Consider the following 24,463-nt stretch of genomic DNA (forward strand, 5'->3'; position numbering starts at 1 on the left):
GGGGGGGGGGGGGGGGGGGGGGGGATCTTATAAAAAATAATTATATATTATCTTGTTTCGAATTACACTGAAAAGAGACAAGAAATTAAGCCAAAATCAATATGAAAATGCAATTAGAAAATCTAATTCGATAAAAAAAAAAATACTGAGGAAAAAAATAATAAGTAGCAGTCAAGTCTAGGTCACAATCTCGCTATCTACCGCTATATGGAGAAAAACACAAGTGTGAATTACCACAAAGTTTATCAAAAAAATAAAAAATGAAAAGAAGAATAATATGGCAAAGTTTTACAAAAATATAAACAGAAAAGAAAATATGAAATGACAGTGATATGACAAAACCAAAATAAATTTAAACACAATCAATCAAAATCTGAAAAGAAATAAAACTATGTTCAATACAATTATTTTCAATACAATTCTATTATTCAATGCAATATATCAACCAATAATCATAAACCATGTGAGAAAAAAAAATGTCAATGTTCAAGCACAATCTCAAAATATTTACGGACTGGCAATCAATGTCTCTAGTTCAAACAGCTTCTGCAATATCTGAATAATGTTTGTAGTCTATAAATACTATGAAATACCTTGTTCTTCAGCTGGAAACGCCAAAAGTCGAATATACATTTCCATAGAAATTCCCAAACACACAATATGACATCAGTGTTGTCTTTCCTTTAGTTTTGATGTTCAAGCTACATTTTGTCTTTCCTTTTGTTGTGATAGGTTGTTTTTTTTCAATAAATGTCGTTTTTTTCTTAAATTCTTGATTTGTTCCATTATATATGATGTTTTCTCCGTTCATATTGTCTTTTCATTGCTTTGTAAGTCTCCTCCTTGTCGTGATGATTATTTTAGTATTTGCTCCCGATTTTGTACATTTTTATGCGGAGAAGGTTCCTATTTCTTGTTTGCTTAGCTACATAGTTACACATTTTGTTTCTGTCTCAACAGATGTAGTGAGGGAATAAGTATGATTTTGTTTCTGTCTCAACAGATGTAGGGAGGGAATAAGTGTGATTTTGTTTCTGTCTCAACAGATGTAGGTAGGGAATAAGTATGGTTTTGTTTCTGTCTCAACAGATGTAGGGAGGGAAAAAGTATGATTTTGTTTCATTACTGCATGACACGATGATAAAATGTTTTTTCCCGATGGTGTAATCGGAAGAGAAAGGCCTTATGTATGGATAAAATGCATGAGTGAAAATAAAATCGTGTGGAAATATTCGCGTTGTGACCTTTTTAGATTAATTGTCGTTTTAGCGTTGGCAACAGTTTGTAATATTTACGTTGTATTCATAACTAATCTATAAAATCTATAAATAATCATTCGCATCTGGAAATTTTCGCGCTTATTCTCTCAACACGAAAAACATTAACGTATTCGCACCGTGAAAATTTCCAGAGTGCAGTATGTATCCCAATCACCTGGAGCAAAAGTTCAATATAAAATTTGCCATAAAATTGTCTGTAAGGGGTAAATATTAGATTGAAAAAGAACTTCAAATTAATAAACATTTTTTTTTTATATATTAAGGACATGTTTACTTCTATTAAGGTTTTTGTGACCGTTTCATTGGTTGGATTTGTTGGTAAATATCACTCAAAATTACGAAATATCAATATCGTTTTCTTTCAAGACTCTCCCTGATGTTAATAACAATAGGAGTGCGTGTGTTGGCATGTAACACTATATTAGCGGTCACTCGAAAGACAACAAAAAAAATTAAAAAATCGTATATAATTAAGAATGTTGTTGGAAAAAACGATGATAAACAGAATTGATAAGCACGAAATGCATATATACTAGATGGATTGTATATCGATGACGTAAAAAAATCTTTCTTTCTTCTTTTAAAAACAATACATGTATTTTGTTATTGTTGGTACGAATCGTTTTGGTTTTCGTACTGGAAGTTTGTAGGTAATAGACGTCCCCTACCATTTCGTGAATGAGATTTAATTTAATTACAGACTACTTGCTTAGTTTCATTCGGGGGTTTTCACATCAATAGAGCAACACATACCTTTGTATAGTGAAACACATTAACCTTGAAAGGTTTTCATTGAAGCAGAAGGCGTGGTTGCAGATGCAATCTTTATGAGTTTTCGTCAAATGAAAAACAGGAACATGAACAAATTTGAATAGATGAAACTCATCATCAATCATTTAGTAATTTAAGCGATGTAGCAAATAAAATACGATAGTCAGACAGTAAAACAGATATTCTCATTATAGTCAAATGCTAAAGCATTACGTAATACTGTCGAGATGGTGTGGCGCACGTAGCCCAGAACACCTACAGTGACACATACATGTGTGTATCCACAGGATAGGGCGTTAATAAATCTTTACTGTCAAGTAGGTATGTACTACAGCCCAAAACTCACTCAGCTATAGATTTATTGTTTTATGAACGCAATAATCATACACGCACACTATTTTCACCGCCATTCCGGTTAATTTGAAAAATAAACAAATATTGACATTTCGAAATATTCAAGTGTTATTACTAATCAACAAAGGCAATATGACAAAATATACTAGTTATGATAATCTAATGGAGATAATTACAAATTAACTTTCATAATTACTTTGAAAATATTGTTACACTTTCATCATTTGTTTAAGTTAAATGTTGGCATCTATAAAGAAGTTTGACGGAATATTGAGGTCAACACACTGAAACATTTCAATAAAAATCTTGAAAGGGATTATGAAATATGTTGGAGGTGGTAAGCGAGATGACAGTTGAACTGCGGGACACTATATCAAAATTTTAGATTTTTTATTTATTTGTAATGGATGGCTTAGCATACATTTAAACACATTGGTATTAGTATAACATAGTTATAATATTAACGCTCCTTGTAAATTAGATAAATACGTGTTTTTACATCTAGACATCCGATACAAACGGCACTAGTGAAACGAAACCATAAGGAATGGAATTTCAAAGGAGAAGGCAACAGTGGCCACGGGAAGTGATGAACATTAGAAAAGCACATTGTTATGAATAGTGAACAGTGTTACTAGTGCCGTCTGTGTCGGAGAAGATCACTACCACGATCTCACATTGAATATCTCCAAGTTGTGACCTTTCCCCCCACCTCTCTCTCTCTCTCTCTCTCTCTCTCTCTCTCTCTCTCTCTCTCTCTCTGTAACACTAAGTTAATTGAAAATATTAATAAATTTAAAAATTGCCATCTTGTATATATATATATTATTATGTTATTGGGAAAGGGCTTTACATAAGTTGGACAACTTGTGCCCAATCCCTTTTGTATATTAGATGCAAATAAAAATATGTTTAAATCAAAATCTAGTTTGTAGTGTATTGAACAAGACTTTTAGCACATGTTACCATTGCAATAGAGGGAATTATTCATTACAAGTACTCCTATAAGAATTACTGTATACCGGGATATGTTTTGCCGTAAATGTAGTTCAATATTTGCCAATATTATCGCCATCAGTACTCAGATCGAATTCGTCACGACAATGGAAAGAAGTAAACAACATACTATAAATAGAAATAACATCTAAAGGGCCAAATTATATTATTTTTTCCTCTGGTATTTTTTTGCCGGAGTTTCATCGATGTTGTGGTCAAATTAAGGAATTATTTATCCGTTTTTCATAACTTGTTTCCTGGAAGGGTAAAGTTTCCTGCACGACAAATGACAAAAGCCTGCCGCCAATTTAAGGAGTATCTAGGTCAACCACGACCTGGGGCACAGTTAACAAGTCTTCTCTGAAATGTCATGGTGCCATTGTATAGTTTCACTGGGACCGAAATTTCCATCGATTTTCCCTATTATGATATTCGCTGTTTTCTCTTTCCCTATATTCAGGTTTTGGTTTGATGATGTATCCCACACACATGTCTAGCTCTTCGTCAGAATATAATTACCTAGCGAGGTTGCCTCCTTGAGTGTAATTTAAGCGTGCATGTGTGTGTGTGAGCTAGAGGCATGGAATGTTGATTCATTTACGTCCTTGTGAGAGAGCGGATGTGAGGCCGACTTTAGAGTGCTGAAATACCATACCTAATTAAGGCACCCAGCAAAGTATTCCACATTATACTTATAACGGCTTAACAAGTTATTGCGATAACCCTAAATGCTAAACGTTAAACAGGGAATAACAACTACCATTTTAAGGTATGGTATGTCCCGGCTCGGAGACTACCAATGAGAGTAGTTAGACATGAAGGTACATGTTAATGCATAGATACTACATGTATAAGGTTTTCCTACAGTTTAACCAGAGCTGCCAAACGACGGGATCATCTAGTAAAAACGTTAACATTGCACAAAGTGCATGGTCATTACTCTTGCGTTATGTTTATGCTTATTTATAACGATACTATGATAGACATACAAGTATCAAGACATCATTTGATGTCATAGTTCTTCGAAACAGGCTTCTTAGAACGGATAAACTTGTGTTAGTAAACGTTTCTGCCCAGTTTGCAGTGTACACGTGTTAAAGGACACGTGTTAAGAAATAGAGTACGTCATCTGCCGGGATCAAATACACCCCATGACATTCAAATCAACATCTCGTAAATACTTAACACCGTACCTTAAACCTGTCATGTACGTATATAAAAATATTTGTTAACATAGTTCAAATATACCGGCTATCCACAATCAGGATGTTTTAGAGATTCCCCTCATGATTTATATTTGCATAATTACATCAGTGTCTATTCCATCTAACATGACAATCCTTACAGACTGTTTTCAAGTTACGATACCCGGATATGGTTCTTGTTTATACCCGGATCTGGTAATTTTGAGTTTATATCTGTTATTTTTTCCATATATAAATAATCCGGAAAATACATTTTGTATCTATTTCTTAAATTTCGTTCGAGATGGAACTACTGAAATGTTGTGTGTCCCTCGTTGTAATTATCTTGGTTACCAATCTCCATTATTCATTGTCACTAAGTCAAAATGAGTGCAATGATCCGCAAATTATACATAAATTCACGGTAATTGATTACGATTGGTCCAGCGATGCGGCGCGTGAAGATGCGATTGAAAGCGAAGAATACATTCCTAACAATAACATTATCTCTGGAATGAAAGTCTATGGCGACGATGTTTACGTCACTGTTCCAAGATGGCGGCTCGGCGTACCAGCGACCCTTAATAAGATTGCTGTTAAAAACGGGACGTCGGTATTACAGGCATTTCCTAGCTGGGACATGCAAGAGCTGGGAAACTGTCACGCCTTGCAGTATGTGGAAGGTATGGAGATTGATCCGAACACGGGCTGGATGTGGATAATTGATACCGGAAGAATCAACTTTCTGTCAACTGATGGTACTGAAACAGAAAATCTATGTCCTGCTAAAATTGTCGTGTATGATATAAATACAATGGAGGAGGTCACTCGACATGAATTCCCAAATGAGGTTGTGAATCATAAAACAAATTTCCTAAATGACATCGTTATCCAATATAGCGACAATGAGCCTCGATTTGCCTACATATCCGATACTTTTGACTTCCGGTTGGTAGTATATGACCGTATACAGAACGTTTCACATTATCATTCTCACCCATCTATGTTGCCGGAACCCGGAAACGGAAATATCACCATCTTGGGGGAAATATTTGAGGTCGCTGCTGGTATCAATGGTATCGCAATGTCACATGACATGCAGTATCTATACTACGCTCCGGTTTCCGGTTACGCGTTGTATCAGATCCCCACAAGCGTGACCTCCATCCCTGGGTCAGATTTCGCGGGATCCGTTCGGAAGGTTGGAAATAGACCGTCCCAGACAGCTGGCATGACTTATAGCAGGAAAAACTTCCTCTACTTCGCGTCTCTTGCTGAAAACGCAATCTACAGATGGAACATCGAATATGATCAATCATTACAGGGGTTAGATAATTTCAATGACGTGGAAATGAGAACTCTAACAAATTTCATGTCTGACGACAAATGTATTAACTTCGTTGATATTTTTAACTTTGACACTGAGGGTTTCCTGTGGTTTTCTGTTAACAAATTACACAAATTTCATTTGAATTCCATGGATTTTACCGGCAGTAGTGGAGCTAACGTTCTCATATGGAAAATCCACGTTGGAGATGCTGGATATCTGGATCGAAGGGAGGAAACAACCCCGAATGTCATTGAAACGACAACAGGTGGCGCTTGAGTTGTAACTACCCAAGGATCAACATTTTATTTGTTCAGTGTATTCTTACTGTACGTACTGTCAGCGTCAAATTAACTTATGTAGATCCGATACAATTTAATATGCATCGCGCTTTTGACACAGCATTTAGCGAATATGTATATCATTGTATTTGGAACAGAGAGTAGATAAGTCGACTTCACTTAAATGATCCGTATTGTCTGAAAAAGAAATTATGATCAACCAATAGTTTGGCTTTGTTGGTTCTTTATGACCGAAATGACGAAATTTTTGTTGTTGAATTAAATAAAGTAGAACATGCTAAATAATGTTACTATGTAATTGGATTGTTTCAATACAACAAATCTATCGTGATATAGTACTAATGTTGGCGGTTATTTTAGCCAGACACATTTACCGTTTGAATCTATCTATTGTTACATGTACGAGTGTAGCTATTGTTACTTTTGCGTGTGACTATCGTTCCTCCCCTTCAGATTGGGGATTGAAATGAGAATAAACCTGCTGCTTCCGACAGCATGTTGCAGGAGTAAACAACTGTGAAAACCCCCTGCATAATTGGGGACTCAATGTTGTGCCCTCAAATGTTTGATGGGGTTTAAATGATAACTGCTCTGATTGATGGTACATGTATATAAGAGGAAAAATACATGAACTTTGCTGGCTGCTGATAGGAGAATCGAAACAGCATATCGCATTGGGTGCATTGTTGAAACACAAATAATATCAATATTTATATATATGTATATATATAATCTATCTTGTTCAGTTTGTAAATACATTTCTAGTTTAGTAGTTTTTTCTAGCTTAATAGGAAATAATCAATATAACTGTATGAAGCTTACAACCTGACTAGTTTGAAGTAATGATAGATTGAAGTACATAATAGAGAGTTTGGGCTAAAACTACCATTTCGTTGGCGAGAGATTTAGCTAAATTAGAACAGCGTACATTCTTACACGTTAACTGCTTAGATCAAATAGAACAGCGTAAATACTTAACATTTTTGATAAAATATTGGAGACATGTATCAGTTCATATTCTATCATTACATGTATCATACTTTTTATTCTTAGTCATAGCAAGATGTTTGAATTAAGGCGTTACCTTACATGAAGTATATTCTTAAGTTACATATAGCCCGGATGTAAGTCGAATAATGACGAAACCGAGTGGAAACGTCTTTGATTCGTTCACCGTTACATTAGAGAAACTGCATTTTACATGTTGTATTTTTATCCTTGTTTTCTTTTTCTTTTATTATTATTTCACAAAATCTTTTAAAACAATTTGTTTTCTTTTTATGATAATATTTACTTGAAAAGAAAGATAATTTAATCAACCAAGTACGTTTATATAAAGACGTCTATCCGGAAAAGGTTAACCGTAAACAGTGCTTCCAATTATGTGCAATACATTTTGTCTAATTTCAGTTAATAATAAAATAATTTTAAATGGAGCCAAGAAGGAGAGGAGGAAAGAAAAGGAGTGTATGTTAATGTATGTCAATATATTAACGGTATAAATCAAGACTGACCTACATAAACGTCCCCACCCCTTACCGGTATACCAGAGGAGGCCAAGGTAGAGTTTGATTTATATACTTGTGATTCTGATGTGTATCCTGTTTTATATGTTCATACGTGTACATATACCTGTACAACCTGTATTCATTTCAGTTATTAAATCTACACCCATTTAAAGATAATGTTGTTTTCTTTCCGACTCTAATGTTGCTCTGGTTATTATATTATACTGGTCAGGTGGTACAGATATTCTGCTCGTGAAACAGTCAAAGCGGAGTTATCATTAATAGTAATGGTAATATTGCACTTATTAATATTTTTCGGATATTGAGTAAAATCATTTTCCATATCCATACTCCGATAAATCCGGAATATCCGGATTTGTTTTATAAATTTTGGATGAGTAATAAAGGTGGAGGAATGATGGTCACTGATATTTGTGAGCCCTGTTGTCACAATCTTTATCTGTAAATAATAACATCCTACCTAATGCTTACTGCTACAGTGATATCTTCATAAATGGACAATATCTTACCCTAGTTGTATCAAAAGATTGAAATTCGAACATAATATTGACTAGCCTAATTACCCGTATAACATCATACATTAAAAGCGATACCATCCGGGAAAACAAGATGATTAATACACGTTGAAATAACTTGTTTTAAACCAATAACAAAGTTGAGAAAAAAGCATTACTTCATCGCTTAAATGATACGACTGTCTGTCCGTCCTATTGTAATGGAATATATGTTTTCGTAGGTAACATTACCAGATCTAGATATTATAAAATGACAAAGGCTATTTATACACATAAACCTTTATTATTGTTACTATTGATTTAATCTATGAAAAACCGTTTCGTCTTAAAGCCTCTTTAAGGCTTTTTACTTTAACATCAACAAGGGCCAGTAGCATGCATACACTCAACACAACGAGTTTCCCCTACAGGTACACATAGGTCAGTCCGATATACCTTTGGTCATTGCCCTATTACATAAATGTTGATAATCTGTCCAATATAATGTACTGCCCTGGGTCGCTTTATTGAAAATATATCATTATAGATATATCATCTGTCAATGGTGTAGGCGATGGGTAATTAATTACGTTATTATAATAAAAGCAATTCTAGTCCAGCTTTGGTCAGTGTGGTCTGACGTTGTATGGGTCAGTTTCTGGAATAACCGAAAGAGCGATTTGGCATGCTGGTGAGTTTTTTGTTTTTGTTTTGTATTATTTGGCTAAAGTTATTGTTTGAAAAATATAATTTTAGTTCGAATTTTTCTTTTCTTTAATCTTTCTCTGTCTCAATATGTTGCGGGGTCACATACATGTACAAAGTCTACAAGTCCTTTAACAGCAAGACATACATACGCAATACTACACTGTCTGGACCGAATCTCATATCTGTGGTCATATTTGCATAACAGGAATTTGCATAATTTTGTAATTTCATTCATTTTCATTTTTGTTCTCAAATGAAGAAAATCACATCTCACTTAACCAACATGGGTTAAATTATTGTAAATTTGGTGGCATGCAGACAAAAAAATGCATTGTGAATATAACTCCTTTTCGGAGACAATTCAATATCTATATAATAACCTAATACGTGCTACTTAATTAATTTGTACGCTTCGTTTATGCAACGTAGTTTTGTTAGTTCCTATATTTTGTTATGCTGCAAAGCTCAAATAACGATAGCGATGACATAGAAAAGTAATTTGAATCAAAAATTGGAAAAAAAGAAATTCTTTTCACATACTAAAGCTTCTTTTGAAACTCAATATTATACTGGATTTATGAATCATTCAGATCACTCAGGGAGAGTACGTGATTAGTTTAGCCCAAACTTCGTTGTGGGGAACTCACACTTGCCATTTTACGTTATTAGTTCGTGGGGAATGTGGGGAACACATTGATTTCCCTCATTGCTGTTATAAGTTACATTTGCATTTCTGTTGATTTTCGTTGTTTTAAACTGACTCTTAAAAATAATAAACCCATATTCCATAGGTTTGTCTCATTCGACTGTAAAACAGTGACTGCAGAATCATGAATCATCAAATGTATTTGGTACTTCTAGGACTTTTTCGTATAATATCAACTTATGCCATTGTGGGTAAACAAAAAATCCTTACACATTTCCAAGGAACTTGATAATGTTGGCTAGATAAGAAGTGAGATCTCCACAAAATGACACCGTTGCTAACCCTTCGTGTTAGATCGTGGAATTTAATACTTAGCAGATACACGATTCATTTTCATTTACAGGATGAATGGCGTTTCTATAATCGTAGTAGGAACTAAACTTCACGGAGTGAATCATGAAGTCGTGTGATGAACATAGCAATGCCAATTTAGGATCTGCCCTATCTACAAGTATGGGCAAGCGCTATCCTCCTCGTTTGTCTTTTCGTTCCAGTTATGAAAAGGTGCCGGGGCCACTCTCGTCCATTGTGGACCCTTACCCAGTGCCTGTAATAGATTACCACCAGGAAAAGAAAGAAAATGTTTTGTGTACCAGTAAACTAACATTGTTTCACGAATATTCGCCATTTATGAACAGTTACAACATCTACCACATAAAAAGAAAGGTCACTTCCGGTTCAGGAAACGCAAGCGCCACCTGTGATACGACAGCCAGCATACGGGGTTCAACGGTAGGTGATCACTATATAAAGCCATATAAATATATCACCAGAAACATATTTATTTTTTTAGAATTTTCGATTTTAAAGTCTTGCCTTGATCTCATATAGTACAAGCCAAAAAGAAAGGTTGATAATTTGTTGTTGTTGATTTACAGAACATTCTCAAGGTCCTCATCAAAATACAAGTCAAGTGACGAAGAAGATGATGCCGAGGACATAACGTGTGACGTCATCAAGAAGCATTGGTGCTATTACATCATGTGTTTTGGTTTATGTTTTGACTGAACTTTGCAGAACATAGTTGAATGTTATATAATATCACAAGTCAGTGTCATATCAAATTGCATTTAAAGGCATGTAAAATGTCTATGATTACATACAATTTGCTAAGTTATTGTGTATTCCTATGCTTATAAATAATAATTTCTATTTAAAAAAGCCTTTGATTATTCAGTAACACACAACATTTTTACCATTTGAATAATGGAAACAATTTGTATCAGGGGTGATAACTCTTACACAATTCACAAGTATAATCTGTAAGGTCTCATTTAGCCTTAAATGGACGCGGCTATTTACATTGATTAATATAATCAAACGTATCGTTTCACGTAACACACAATAATTACTAGACGGTGTACCTCATTAACGAAGAACAATTAAATCATGCGTCATTAGTTTCGTTTTAACACGTTCGACCACGGACACTCTATTAAAAGCTAGGCTATTTCTTAAATCCGCGTCGATGTTTTAACAGATAGCCACAGTGACAGTCACTGCCTTGTATCATTTGTGTGTGATATAATTAACCCATTGTTAACTGGTTTAGCCAGAGATAGTTTGTATCTGATAAAGGTGGGTATAAATGTCACACTGACACACATAACGCTTTGTTATTAGTTACCTTTGTTATTCTGTTGAAAACAGTATATCATTGAAGATTTTATTTGGTAATTGGTTAAATACATAGATTTAATGTTGAAACTAAAATGACCCAACACATTCATAAAGTTTCATATAAGATGATAGAATCGCGAATTAACTTATAATTAGTCAATGTATTAAGAGAACTTCGTATGTAATTCAGTAGAAATGTAATTAAATGTGTCCATTTATAGTTTATATTCGTGTTAAATGTAACTAGTGATATCTACGAGTTACCTCCCTTTCTTATAACCTATATGTGTAATGTGTATACGCTCTGAGTAATTGTAGTCTTTTAATTTGTGTTTGTTACAGAGTGTAGGTGTTTAAACCTATGTTGAAAAAAGAATTCACGACAAATAACGACTTGGTGGTCAATTTTGATGCCCGGTTACATATGGAGCCTCCAGTGAGGACTACCCTCGACAGTACAGTACAGTAGTCATCGGCCATGTTTCCGTGATGAGTGTTTACTCGTCTGTCTATATATAGCTATCAGCTGATCGGGTCAAGGTCAGTGATTCAAGCGTTCGTCGGATAGAGATCCAATTTTCATCATTCTTGTGGAGATATGCTTCCGTACCTTATTCAAACACATCAGTGATTCAGACTTTCCAAGATGGTGTCATATTGTGTGTTTGGGAATTGCTATGGCAATGTATATTCGACTTTCGGCGTTTCCAGCTGAAGAACAAGGTATTTCATAGTATTCATAGACTACAAACATTATTCAGATATTGCAGAAGCTGTTTGAACTAGAGACATTGATTGCCAGTCCGTAAATATATTGAGATTGTGCTTGAACATTGACATTTTTTTTTCTCACATGGTTTATGATTATTGGTTGATATATTGCATTGAATAATAGAATTGTATTGAAAATAATTGTATTGAACATAGTTGTATTTCTTTTCAGATTTTGATTGATTGTGTTTAAATTTATTTTGGTTTTGTCATATCACTGGTATTTCATATTTTCTTTTCTGTTTATATTTTTGTAAAACTTTGCCATATTATTCTTCTTTTCATTTTTTATTTTTTTGATAAACTTTGTGGTAATTCACACTTGTGTTTTTCTCCATATAGCGGTAGATAGCGAGACTGTGACCTAGACTTGACTGCTACTTATTATTTTTTCCTCAGTATTTTTTTTTATCGAATCAGATTTTCTAATTGCATTTTCATAATGATTTTGGCTTAATTTCTTGTCTCTTTTCAGTGTAATTCGAAATAAGATAATATATAATTATTTTTTTATAAGATACCCCCCCCCCTTGGACTTTCAGATCAGTGGTTACTAATTAGACCTAATCAGTGGTTACTAGAAGTTAGTGGTTACTGGTAGTTAGCTAGGCTCGGGTCATTATATTATTATATATTATTATATCATATATATATTAGTAGACAGTAATGTCTTATATTTCGGTATCTTAGATTCTTCGAGTGTTTTGTGCGTGCGAGTGTGTTGTCTCTGGGCTTTTGTGTTTACAGTGTTTATAAATATTACTTTAATAACAATGTTATCACTATAGTTAGTGATTGTTGCTGTCGATGCTGAATATACCAGTCCTTCATTAACGCAGGTAAGTATTAAGTACTGTGCATGTTTACATTTGTATAGCTTGTCTTTTGCTTGATATTTTTATTTTTACTTCCTTTTTATTTCAGTATAAACTGTTACTTTATTGGACTTGTGTTTTTTCCCCTATTCTTGTTTACAACAAATGCTTTACTTTAGTGATTGTTGACGTTCATCGCTTGCTTCTTTGCACTCTGTACACTAATTCCATACATCATGGCGGACAAGGACGAGATGACAGAGCAGGAAGTGGCTAAGTAGGTTGCACATTTCAAGGCAATGAAGACCAAACCGAAGCTTGATACTCTTGAGGATTTCCAGTCATGGATGAAGGATCGTGTTTTGGCAGATGATGAAAATAAGGAAGGTGAGGATAGTAAGGCAAGAGTGAAGGAAGAGATTCATACCCAGTATACCACCTCTGCCATTCAGCACTTTCCTAAGATTTCTCATTTCTCAGGTGATAAAGATAAGAAGGATGTACCATATGATGTTTGGAGGAAAGAGGTTGAGTGTATCGTTAGAGAAGGACATCCTCAGCATGCAGTAGCACAGGCTATTAGAAGTTCACTGAAGGGAGAAGCTCTTAGAGTGAGATCTATTCTGCCAGCATCCGTCACAACAGGGGAAGTTATGGCAAAGATGGACAGTATATATGGTACTGTGGTAAAGTCAGAGATGTATCTTGCCAAGTTCTACAGTGCTCGACAGGAACCTGATGAAAGTGTGTCGTCATGGAGCTGTAGACTTGAGACGTTACTCTCCAAAGCTGTAGAAGGTGGACAAGTTGAGAGCAGACAGACCAACGATATGCTGTGCACCATGTTGTGGCAGGGCCTTTGTTCTCCGTTGAAGGATGTGACTGCTCATATACTGGATCGCATCAAGGTCTTTGATGAACTTCGAGTTGCCATACGTAGGTCTGAGGAAGATCAGAACCAAAGAACTACAGAAGAAAAGACAACGGCCAAGAAACATGTAGCTACTTCTAAGGCAGCTATTGACACCCCTTCAGCTGAGGAGGGAGGACTTAAGGAGATCAAGGGGATTGTGCAGCAGCTAGCAGCAGATGTCAAGAGTTTGAAGGAGGATAACAAGCAACGGCGAGACAGTGATAAAGGATATCAACAGAAGGATACTTCGGGTTCCCAACAAGCTTATGGATCTCGGAAGTATTACAACCAACAGGCAAAACGATTCCCCAATCAGCCACAACATGGTGATACGGCTGCTGGATACTCGAACTCTGTTAATCCTGATGAACCAGTGTGTTTTCGTTGTGGAAGGGTTGGCCACATCGCTTTAGGATGCAGGGCGAAAGTGGATATTCAGGGGAAGGATTTAAACGGACAGCGGCCATCGTCAAGGGGCAGACGATAGGCCGGGACAGGAACCCACAACCACCAGATTTGATTGGCTCTCCTACTGAAGTGTGTGTTTTAGTGGAAGGTTTCAAGACGAAAGCGTTGCTGGACACTGGCTCCACTGTTTCGTCAGTGAGTAAGTCATTCCATACACAGCACCTTAGTCACTTGGAGGTCAAGTCTTTAGATTTCATCTTGAAGATAGAGTGTGCGGATGGACAGGTTTGCCATACGAAGGATATTTAGAGACGACACTTCAGTTTGAGGGAACAGGTTTGCTGACAGATAGCAACACAATTGCTAGTGGTATTTTTCTTGTGGTTCCTGACAGCCCCTACAATTCTAATGTGCCTATTCTGATTGGAACAAATTTGATGTCAATTCTTATGGACAGAGTCCAACTGGAATACGGATCAACGTTTTTACAGTGTGCTAAGCTCATGACTCCGTGGTACTTAGCTTTTAGATGCATGGTTTTATGGGAACGAGAACTGAAGAAGCAGGACTTTCGGCTTGCTTTTGTAAGGTGCGCTTCAGAGAAACCCATAACCATCCGTCCCAATTCAGCGCTGACCATAGATGGGTTTATAGGGAGGAAGTTGACATACCCTGCAGTCTGTGCACTGATACAGCCTACGTCAGGTTCTCGGATACCCAAGGATATTGATATCACCCCAGCTTTAGTACCATATCACAATGACACGAGAGGGATTGTGAAAGTCCACGTCACCAACCCTACTACATTAACGGTGACGATTCAGCCTCGAGCTTTGATGTGTGAGCTTCAGCCCATTAGCGTAGAAGAATTGACTGAGGAGACCGGGAAGGAGCAAGACAACTCCTGGAGAAACATCGCTTCATCTTCTCCACCAGTGACACAGACTTGGAGCATACATCATTAGTTCAGCACAGGATTGAACTTGACAACAACATCCCATTTAAGCAGCGTTGTAGACGTATACCTCCGTCAATGTTCGAGGAAGTGCGTAACCATCTGCACCAGCTATTAGCGGCAGGAGTTATTCGTCGATCCCACTCACCGTGGTCTTCTAACATTGTGCTTGTGCGCAAGAAGAACGGAAAGTTACGTCTCTGCGTGAATTACCGCCAGCTCAACCAGAGAACTGTCAAGGACGCATATGCCTTGCCACGCATTGATGAGACACTGGATGCCCTCGCCGGAAACAAGTTCTTTTCTGTCATTGATATGAAGTCAGGATATCACCAAGTGGAGGTTCATCCAGACCACAAGGAGCGGACAGCATTCACTGTAGGACCGTTAGGATTCTACGAATATACCAGGATGCCTTTTGGATTAGCTAACGCTCCAGCAACTTACCAGCGACTAATGGAAGAGGCGTTACATGATCTACATACGTGGGCGCCAATGTAACAGAGCGCATGATTAATTGAATATAAATCACTGCCTCCGCTAGGGATCGAACCCGGGACCTCTGGCTTACTTGTCTTACGCTCAACCGATCGAGCTAAAGAGAAGTTCTCTATAGCCGAGCGATATATTGCGGCTAGTATTTACCAGGGTTACATGAGTTATAAGACGACGACGACGGCCACGACGACGATGATGATGATGATAATGATAATGATGAAAGCGATGAATTATGATTTCGATGATGTTGTTGTTGCTGCTGATTTGTGATGAATGTGCCAGTAATATGTAATATATGTTGTACTTATATGGAATTATTTGTTGAAAAAATCCTATAAGTTGTAAAACTTACGGAAATAAATTGAATATTATCTACTGGACATACAATGGGCTGGATTAATTGACAGGATTAATTGACAGGATTAATTGCCTTCATACAAGGTGTTCAAGATTAGGTACAGCCCATCAGAGTCACATGTAACCACAGGTGAATGGTCAGTGGGTGGTTATAGCTCATATGTTCTCAGGTAGATATCATATTGAAAAGAAAAATATGTGTCAGCGGGTGATTACATTGCCCTAGCAACCATCTTTAAATCTGTCACTGTGGTAAAGTTATAACTCAATTTTCTGTATAATTAAAACTTGAGGTTCCCTGTGAAACTTTATTTGATACGATCAACTTATTTCATTTATGTACATGTTTATAACTTTACCTGCAGCAGAGACTTATAATACATTATACGTCTCTGCCTGCAGGTGCTTGTATCCTGTGACCATGAATTTTGTCATCATTTTAACAGGTGGCAATAAATAACTGTGCCACCAGCTTAATGCAGGCCAACTGTATACTTGCTACGTTGGTGTGGGGAACACAGTAGCAGGCTAGGGGAAGGGGTTGTGGTTGGGGAATGTATGTTCTAATTCAACCATCATCATGTGCATGTAACTCACGTGTATACATATATAACAAAGAAATCAGAATCAGACCAACTTTAAGATTTTTTTCTAAATTTTCCTAAAAGAAAGCAACTTGGTTACACATCTTTAGGTTGAGCTTACCTTTGTGTATATATATATATATAGTACTGCCATGTCATGATGTAAGATTTAACTGGAATGTTATCTTTTCTTGATTTGTTTGTATACAACTTTGGCTCGATCAGTAAAGCATATATTTTAGTACTGTATATAAGATGGAACTAATGAAGCCATTGGCCTATATGTACTAACCATTACTGTACTGTGCAAAACAAATTCATATTGCTTACAAGTCTTTCTAAAAAAGAAATCTTACTTTATAAATTGGTAGATGAAAATGAATTGATGAATGTAGGTGGTTGGATGACGATGATGAAAATGATGGCTTTCGTTGAAAAGACATACACGAAATGATATGTCATCAGAAATTAAATCTCCTAGTTTTGCATGGCAATGATCCAAGGTCTGCTGGGGTGAATGACCTAAGCCAGTGTATAGCTAAAGACTTTGTATGGTCAGAATCCCTAGTAGCTTGTGGATCTTTTGCTGTCTTACATTGGGGGATCCTTGTTGTCAATAAATGAGGCTTATTTATTTACAATCGAATCGTCTGTGGGAGTTACTCCCCTTGTATCACTATTTCTGTAACTACTTCTACTGGATGTACATTGACAGCGTTCTCTTTTTCTTTCTATATATAGTGTAGGTCTGTTTGTAATTCTGGCTAGGAGAGGACAAATAAAGGCATAGCCTGTTGAAATTTAATGAAATTAAATTAAAGCCATTGTCCTTTTAAAAAAACACCAAAGAAGCGAATTACTCTATTGACCCCGTGCTATTAAATTATAGGTAAAACCACATTACCCATATCACATAACAGTTACTGATCCGTATCCTGACACTACAACGTTGATATGAAATGTGATGTGAATTTAACTACGATAACGTGTACTTTTAAACTTTTTCCTCTGAAAAAGTACAGCCAACTATAGATTTTTTATAATCACCAGAAATATTGTACAATTTCTCTTTGTACATGTGTATGTTCAGTTTAAATTTTAAGCAATCAAAAAATGATATGCGTATCGATATTATGAAATATTCAGTTAAATGATTCTTACCTTTCTCCTTAAAGTTTGATATCATACATCAACCCATTTCATTTTAAACACTTATTGAAATATGTACTTCCGTCTTTTAAACTTTGGTAATCACTGTTGTGCACTTGAGTTCACTTCGTTGGCACTGGAGTTAACATTGAAGTGAACTGGAGTTACCATTGAAGTGAACTGGAGTGCACTTCAATGTTTTGTCTAGTGTACTTCCTTGTTCACTACGTGAGCACTACGAGGTGCACTAGATACCAAGTTAAGTTTGCTCCCAACTGTACATGTCATCACACTACAATATTAAAGCGACGTCACAATATACACAAAATTATATATCCTTTATATTTTATTAATTAAATACTTATCGTCGAACTGGGCCAATACGTGATAAACTCGGCAAATACCGAGAACGCGCCAATCGAACGCACGCCATATTACTCGGAACATTTCTATACTTACCCTAGATGACTACCATACTCACCTTCAGTAACGCTTCATTGCCGTTTGACATACGCGTACGGTAGCTAGTATGAAAGCAGTTAGCAAAGAATATGTCCGTTGCCAACTGCTCCAGAAGACAACAAACCATGGAGCGAACATCCGACAGCTCCGCCAAAAATGTCGAAGACATGCTAGCGGTTTTAATGCATGACAATACTAGATACGAAGTGTTAAGAGAGTTTAACCAAACATTGCTACATGATACACTGGTAGTACATACTCAATAGCGAATTCTGAACTACAAGGTTGTCTGCCCTTCTCCCTGTTAGGTGGTGCACATATCTCAGGAGGTACCGTAAATATCAATGTAATGCCTCCCCAGAAAAACCCGAAGTACAGTCAGTCCGTGTCTATAGCTATAGTTCACAAGAAATTACCAACTAAACAACACATGTATTTTGAAATTGTTGTTATCAAATTTGTTGAATTTGAATTAGTTTGTTTTTGTGAATTGAAGATTGATGCCAATAATATACAAGTAGGCCTATAGTTAATTAATAAAAGTTTCATTAATCAGCTACATTATGTAATTCCACATCGGCCAAGTTATTAGGACTCGGTCTGTCACATTGGCCCTCAGCTTGCGGCCTTGGGCCAATATGACAGACCTTGGCCTAATAACTTGACCAACATGGAATTAGCTGGTTAATAACACTATATACTATTGATATCAATATTAGAAATTACAAAAAAAAAACATCAAGTATATATTAAATACATGCTGAGACATATACATATTTATTTTAACATTATGTAAAAAACAGATAAGTATTGTCTTTTCAGGTTTAATAATATCGGCCACTACCACGTTGTTCACATATACATCCAGCACGTGCACCGCCGTATGGAGTTCCGGTGCATCTGGGGTCACACGTGCATCTGTTCGTGCTGTGGTCACAATGGGAATGTGGGAATGAACCGCATCGTCCATCACATGGAACTGTAAATAACAACAACATATTACAGTTATTTCAACACTGGCATATTGTAAATTGAACACTTTACGCCTGACAATCGCTTGCAATAATAATGACACATACAAATTGTACAATATCGAGAAGTATGTATTACCTCTAAATGTACACGATTACTTACTGTAATTTGACCCTGTGTTTACGTTTATATTTTTTAGGTCATACAAAGTCTTTAAATCATTGCTCATGACTGCAAGGACTTTATCTTTAACATTAATCGAATATAAATGGTATAAAATCAAGAAGTCTTAAGCTTGTTTAAACATATCACCGTTAATAAGATACGCGTATTACCTGTATAATGGTATTGGCCTCTTGAATATGAGCTAGTGTTTAAACTTAACCTAATGAACTTAAAATCCTTTGTTATATACAGGATGCGTTGAGTCCACGTGCGTTTCTACACACCACAAGGCATAATATTTCATCAGAGAGCCTTCTACTGTCTAAATTATGACATTTCTTTAAACCTCACTGCATTTGTTCACTAATTAAGACATGTATTTCCGGACAAACTCGACAGGTTCAGTTTTCCCATTACATAATGACTGTGTGGAATTTATTGTCGAGGAAGTAGACATAATTCAGCACACACGTGTACACAATTTATCCAAACAGTTTTACTTGTTTAAGGTGAAGGACACCACTGTTTCAGTTATAATAACAAAGAAGAGTTCCATTCGAGTTGTTTTTGCCTTGGAGTATTCTCCCTTCTCTATGGAAGATGATGCTACCAAAAGTAGTTTATCTGGCTCAGAGTAGTTTCCCCTGTCAAGTTTATCAAGGGCTTTGAGGCCCATACAATTAAATTACTGTTTTGCAGTTATACTTCCTAGCGTAGGCGTTGTAATATGTAGGTCCCAAGTGAAGATATATCCCTGCTTTTTGTGTTTATTTTTTTATCGATTTTCAAATAAACAATTCAGAAAAACTATAATTCTGTAAAATGCATCGCAACATGTGATTTTTGAAAACTGCTTAAACCATTTTTTGACAGTAGTGACAATGATAAAATTATAGTTTAGCTAGTTGGGTACCTTAAGGATCCCCGTACCACTGCAAAAAACCTCTGAATGTGAAAGTTCCGCGGAGCTAGACCAGGATTCAAATCCTGGACTTCAGATTGTTATACTATCACTCTTACTGACCGACCTAACTGGTCTACGGAAGTGCCCTGGCCGAAATCTGCTACAGCTATATCCAAACGGAAGTAAAGGGGATGTTACCGTATATCGAAAAAAACGAAAAAAACGTGTAGTGGGACAGGCATCCTTAGCACATAATTAACATTGTTCATATCGATTGTTCATGATCGTTAAATTGAATGCAATGTCCTAAACATGTCATCTGATTCGGAATGACCACTACCAGAAAGTGAATACAAAGATCCAAACTTTCTTTTAATCAATTACGAATAAAGAAAAATGATTTTAAAATATCGTTATGTTATTGCTGTACCTGATACTACCGGGCAATGGTCATTCTAAGTTTAATGCTATCGCTATGTCACTATGACACTACTAAGTATATAGATTCCGAATGCATAAAACATTGTTATGATACTATTTGAGTTTGCTATACACAGTTGAGGATTAATGCAAATGACACTTTATTATGACAATAGCAGCTGTTGGAGGATTAATGTATTCACTAATCCTGTGGAGAGTATGTGTAAATGTTAGCATTTAATTAAGGATCCACGTGCCGCTGCCTAAAACTGTAACGATATGTTTGAAACTGTATTTTCCTGCATGACTTTAGCTTCAGTAGATCAAACCGTGCGGGACTTCTTTGAGAAATAACACAGATGAAATAAACAAAATATAATCAACAACTGTGTTCTGAGTGTTAAACACATCGCAGGGCTAGACCAGGAATTGAACCCTGAACTTCAGACTGCTTTGCTATCTGTCTAAGCAATTGACCTACCCTATCGACGAAAGTGTCCAGGCCAAATTGTTCAACAGGTGTATCCAAACGGAAGTTAAAACAATGTTACTAAAAATAGGCAAGTCCACAGTGCAGTGTGACAGAGATCCTTGAGAANCCCCCGGCCCGGAAAAAAAAGAAAATGTATTACCCTTATTACCAAGTGAATGGGTACAGTTATTGAACATTATACTCACGTTGGCATGTTTTTCTGTTGTATCTCATGTATCCATGGTTACACACGCACCGGTTGGTTCCGACGTCACAGCGTTCATTTGGTCCACAACGGCGTCCACATGGCGCTTGGAAGAATAAAAAATTCATATCTAGACAAAGGGACCAGTCGGTCTTGAAACGTTGCGACACTTTTGATATTTACATTGTTTATGTGTAAAGAAAAACTTTGACATACTGTTCATAGTGTTTTAGAATATCATTTACATTTATTTTGACGATATCATGACCATCTTTAAGGAATCTCATGATAGTCGCCTCGATGTCGGATCCTTTCAGCTCATCATTTCCAAAATGTTGTCATATAAGTGACAAGACATATTTTATGCTTTATGCAAATACCGTAATTTCTTGCTTATTGCCTGCGGCCTATACGTTTTTACCTTAAAAATGTTTTCTGCGGGTTATATGATGAAGCGGGCATTGTGATGAAATGTTTTCAAAAAGCTTAAGAAAAAGCGGGCTATGCGATATTTTTCAAACCAAAAGTATTTAGATTTTTAAATATAAACAAGCAAAAAACAAAGTTATTTTCAAGTTTTATCATCGATCATCGATCGTTTGCATGGAATATTGACTAATATTTATGGTCCTACATTGTTTTGTCTTTGTGGAGTACTAGGGGTTATCATGACTTTTTACAACAGAATATTGAGATCTCAGAACTTAATGACAGACAAAAAGAAGTAGGAAGCCTAGAAATATAAAGGCATGATGGAAAGACCCGGGAAACCACGGCAGCCGACTAGACAACAGAAGACGAAAAAGCATCAAAACTAAAGGAAAAAGACAAAATGGACATGGCAGGCTAAACAGATCTAAAGAATGCTCTGAAAGACCTCGGAGATTAAGGTAATGCAAAAAAAAGAGGGGAAGAATTAAAGAATTAAAATAAAAAAAACCTGAACTAATGACACGCACGGACTTGGGATACATTAAACGTATAGGAAAGACGACAAACTTGAACTGTGGAGACATCACAACTAAAGGAAAAACACAATTAACAGGGAAGATAACAAAACAATATAAATAAGAATCAATTGAATGCTTAATAGAGTACATTAATATATGTATCACCTAATTTAATTGTTCTTCGACGGTCTAGGTACCCGACTTCTCCTACGTAGACCTTCCATATCAAGACGTTAGGCCCACTACTTCCGGTAAAGTCCATAGACGTTAAGATGTACTTATGTAGCTTGTTAACTGTAAACCATAGATATCCCTCTGTGTCAAATGTCAAAGTATCGACAAAGTTCATACATGTATTGCTTGACAATACTTCGGAAACGGATTTCATCGCCACCCTTTGGAAGGACTTTCGTTGAATTTTTCTATCTTGGTCGATGTCCCATCTGTTGATAGAATTCGAAGTTAGGTCGGAGAAATATAAATGGTTACTTCTGCTGTACGTCATTCCCTCTCCCTGAGACGGCTTGACGCCAACCTTCCGGACATATCTTGCAAAGTTCCCATGTGGGTTACGCGCAACACGTGATGGAATCTGATACACACTGTACCCAGATATTGAACCAAAGTAAATAAACTTCATGTCCGATGACATTGCTATCCCATTTATACCGGCCGACAAAGATAGTGTTTCTCCCATTATTGTGATGTTTCCGTTGCCTGGTTCGGGTAGCATGGACGGATGAGAGAAGAAATGAGAGGTGTTTCGAATCATGTCATATACGACCATTCGGAATGCGAACGTATCTGAAATGAACGCATATCTTGGACGTGATCCGCTATACATCACGACAATGTCATTAAGAAATGTGACATTGCGATCGGCTACATGATTTGGAAATTCATGACGAGTAACTTCTTCCATTTTATTAATATCGTATATCACAATTTTAGCCGGACAGACATTTTTTGTGGCTGTTCCGTCAGCGGCGAAGAAGTTGATTCTTCCGGTGTCAATGATCCACATCCAGCCTGTATTTGGGTCTATTTCCATACTTTGAACAAATTGAAGAGCGCGACAGTCTCCAATCTTCTGCATCTTCCAGCTTGGAAACGGCTGTAGCATCGACGTTCCGTTCCTAACAATGACTTTGTTGAGTGTTGATGGAACACCTCGCCGCCATCTTGGAACAGTGACGTAGACTTTGTTGTCATATGTTTTCATTCCACTAATGATATTGTTATGCGGAATGTAATCTTCCTTTTCAAGAGCATGCTCTCGTGCTGTGTCGCTCGGCCAAATGTAATCTATTACCGTAAACCTATGGACTATTCGTTCGTCGTCACAATTCGTAAAAGGCTTGTATCTGGACAAGGCTGATGTTCCTGTCGCTAATGCGAGGACTACAGTCAAACCTAGACATACGCAGTGTTTCATTCTTGGTTGCTGGAAGAAATGTGCCCAGAACCCCCTATCGGCGAACCTTATATAATGTTTTCTGTCAATACCTATCCTATTACAAATGCACATTGTGCACACTAACGCCTCCGCTGTGGTTTTGATACGTACACACAACAATAATGGCATTGTTAAATGCTACACCCTTGTCACATTTCCGGGGAAACCAGTTATCATTACCTAATGATAAGTAATTATATTTGAAGGACTGAACGGTCATTCTCTGATTATGTAATAACAATGATATCTGACACTGAAAGTGCTCTTTCCATATTTAATTGACACAGATTGTACCATTCATTGTTAGCTTTATTGTGAGAATTTGGTTTTGAAATTGTCTAAACATGTACAATTTCAATTATGACTTCATGTCCAATTTAGAGCTTCTTTAACGAAGGAACTTTTTAAATAAAGTTTTGATGCGGTGATTGGTTGGTATTTCAAGCATGAGAGTTTGCAGTTTAATACGTTTAGAAATGAGATGGCGGTATTTGGAATTCACATGCATTTTATTGAGTATTCAGATTCATAGTATTCTTTATCGTCATCTAGGCTGATAAAGAGTAAATAAAATGCTATGCTCTAGCCATATTATGTGTGATAGGTTTATGATAAATGCGTTCAGAGGCTATCTTGGGCAGTTTCGGGGAAAGTATAGACCTGTTGTATCCCACTGCTAGTCGTAAGATGCTACATATGTGGAAACCCCTGCATAATCTTAGGTTTTATTTGGTGT

The 24,463-nt window shown here is 36.5% G+C and overlaps 3 protein-coding genes and 1 long non-coding RNA gene across 4 annotated transcripts in view; 3 read left to right on the forward strand and 1 right to left on the reverse strand.

The window, feature by feature from the left end:
• LOC110457070 overlaps positions 1-14,407 on the forward strand; it is a 16,615-nt gene extending 2,208 nt beyond the window's left edge. Inside the window, exon 2 of the mRNA XM_021508166.1 lies at positions 13,338-14,407. Coding sequence (XP_021363841.1) covers positions 13,338-14,257 — 920 coding nt within the window. The 3' untranslated portion in view covers positions 14,258-14,407. The remainder of the gene's footprint in view (positions 1-13,337) is intronic.
• On the forward strand, positions 4,855-7,894 carry LOC110457069 (major royal jelly protein 1-like). The gene has a single exon (XM_021508164.1). The coding sequence runs from the start codon at positions 4,890-4,892 to the stop codon at positions 6,189-6,191; it is 1,302 nt and encodes a 433-aa protein (XP_021363839.1). The 5' UTR covers positions 4,855-4,889; the 3' UTR covers positions 6,192-7,894.
• LOC110457071 lies at positions 8,531-12,218 on the forward strand. The gene is made up of 3 exons (XR_002463660.1): positions 8,531-8,928; positions 9,995-10,383; positions 10,530-12,218. It is a non-coding gene; the product is annotated as an uncharacterized LOC110457071 (long non-coding RNA).
• Positions 14,408-18,932: 4,525 nt separating the features above from the next.
• Positions 18,933-23,735, reverse strand: LOC110457122 (protein yellow-like). Its single transcript, XM_021508229.1, has 3 exons — positions 22,437-23,735; positions 21,323-21,427; positions 18,933-19,162 (listed from the first exon to the last, which is right to left on the reverse strand). Exons 1-3 carry the CDS (start codon positions 23,704-23,706, stop codon positions 19,008-19,010), a joined length of 1,530 nt encoding a protein of 509 aa, XP_021363904.1. The 5' UTR covers positions 23,707-23,735; the 3' UTR covers positions 18,933-19,007.
• Between the last annotated feature and the right edge of the window lie 728 nt (positions 23,736-24,463).

This window comes from Mizuhopecten yessoensis, unplaced genomic scaffold, assembly GCF_002113885.1.
Source record: "Mizuhopecten yessoensis strain PY_sf001 unplaced genomic scaffold, ASM211388v2 scaffold9023, whole genome shotgun sequence".
Classification (NCBI taxonomy): Eukaryota; Metazoa; Mollusca; class Bivalvia; order Pectinida; family Pectinidae; genus Mizuhopecten; species Mizuhopecten yessoensis.

What these genes read in the sequence shown, in the direction of transcription:
- LOC110457069 (XM_021508164.1), top strand. Translation starts at nt 4,890, where the DNA reads ATGGAACTACTGAAATGTTGTGTGTCCCTCGTTGTAATTATCTTGGTT.
- LOC110457122 (XM_021508229.1), bottom strand. Translation starts at nt 23,706, where the DNA reads ATGAAACACTGCGTATGTCTAGGTTTGACTGTAGTCCTCGCATTAGCG. An exon ending in TCGAAGAACAATTAAATTAG is followed by an intron (nt 21,428 to 22,436) that starts GTGATACATATA and finishes TATTCTTCCAAG; the next exon opens with CGCCATGTGGACGCCGTTGT. An exon ending in CAACAGAAAAACATGCCAAC is followed by an intron (nt 19,163 to 21,322) that starts GTGAGTATAATG and finishes TGTTATTTACAG; the next exon opens with TTCCATGTGATGGACGATGC.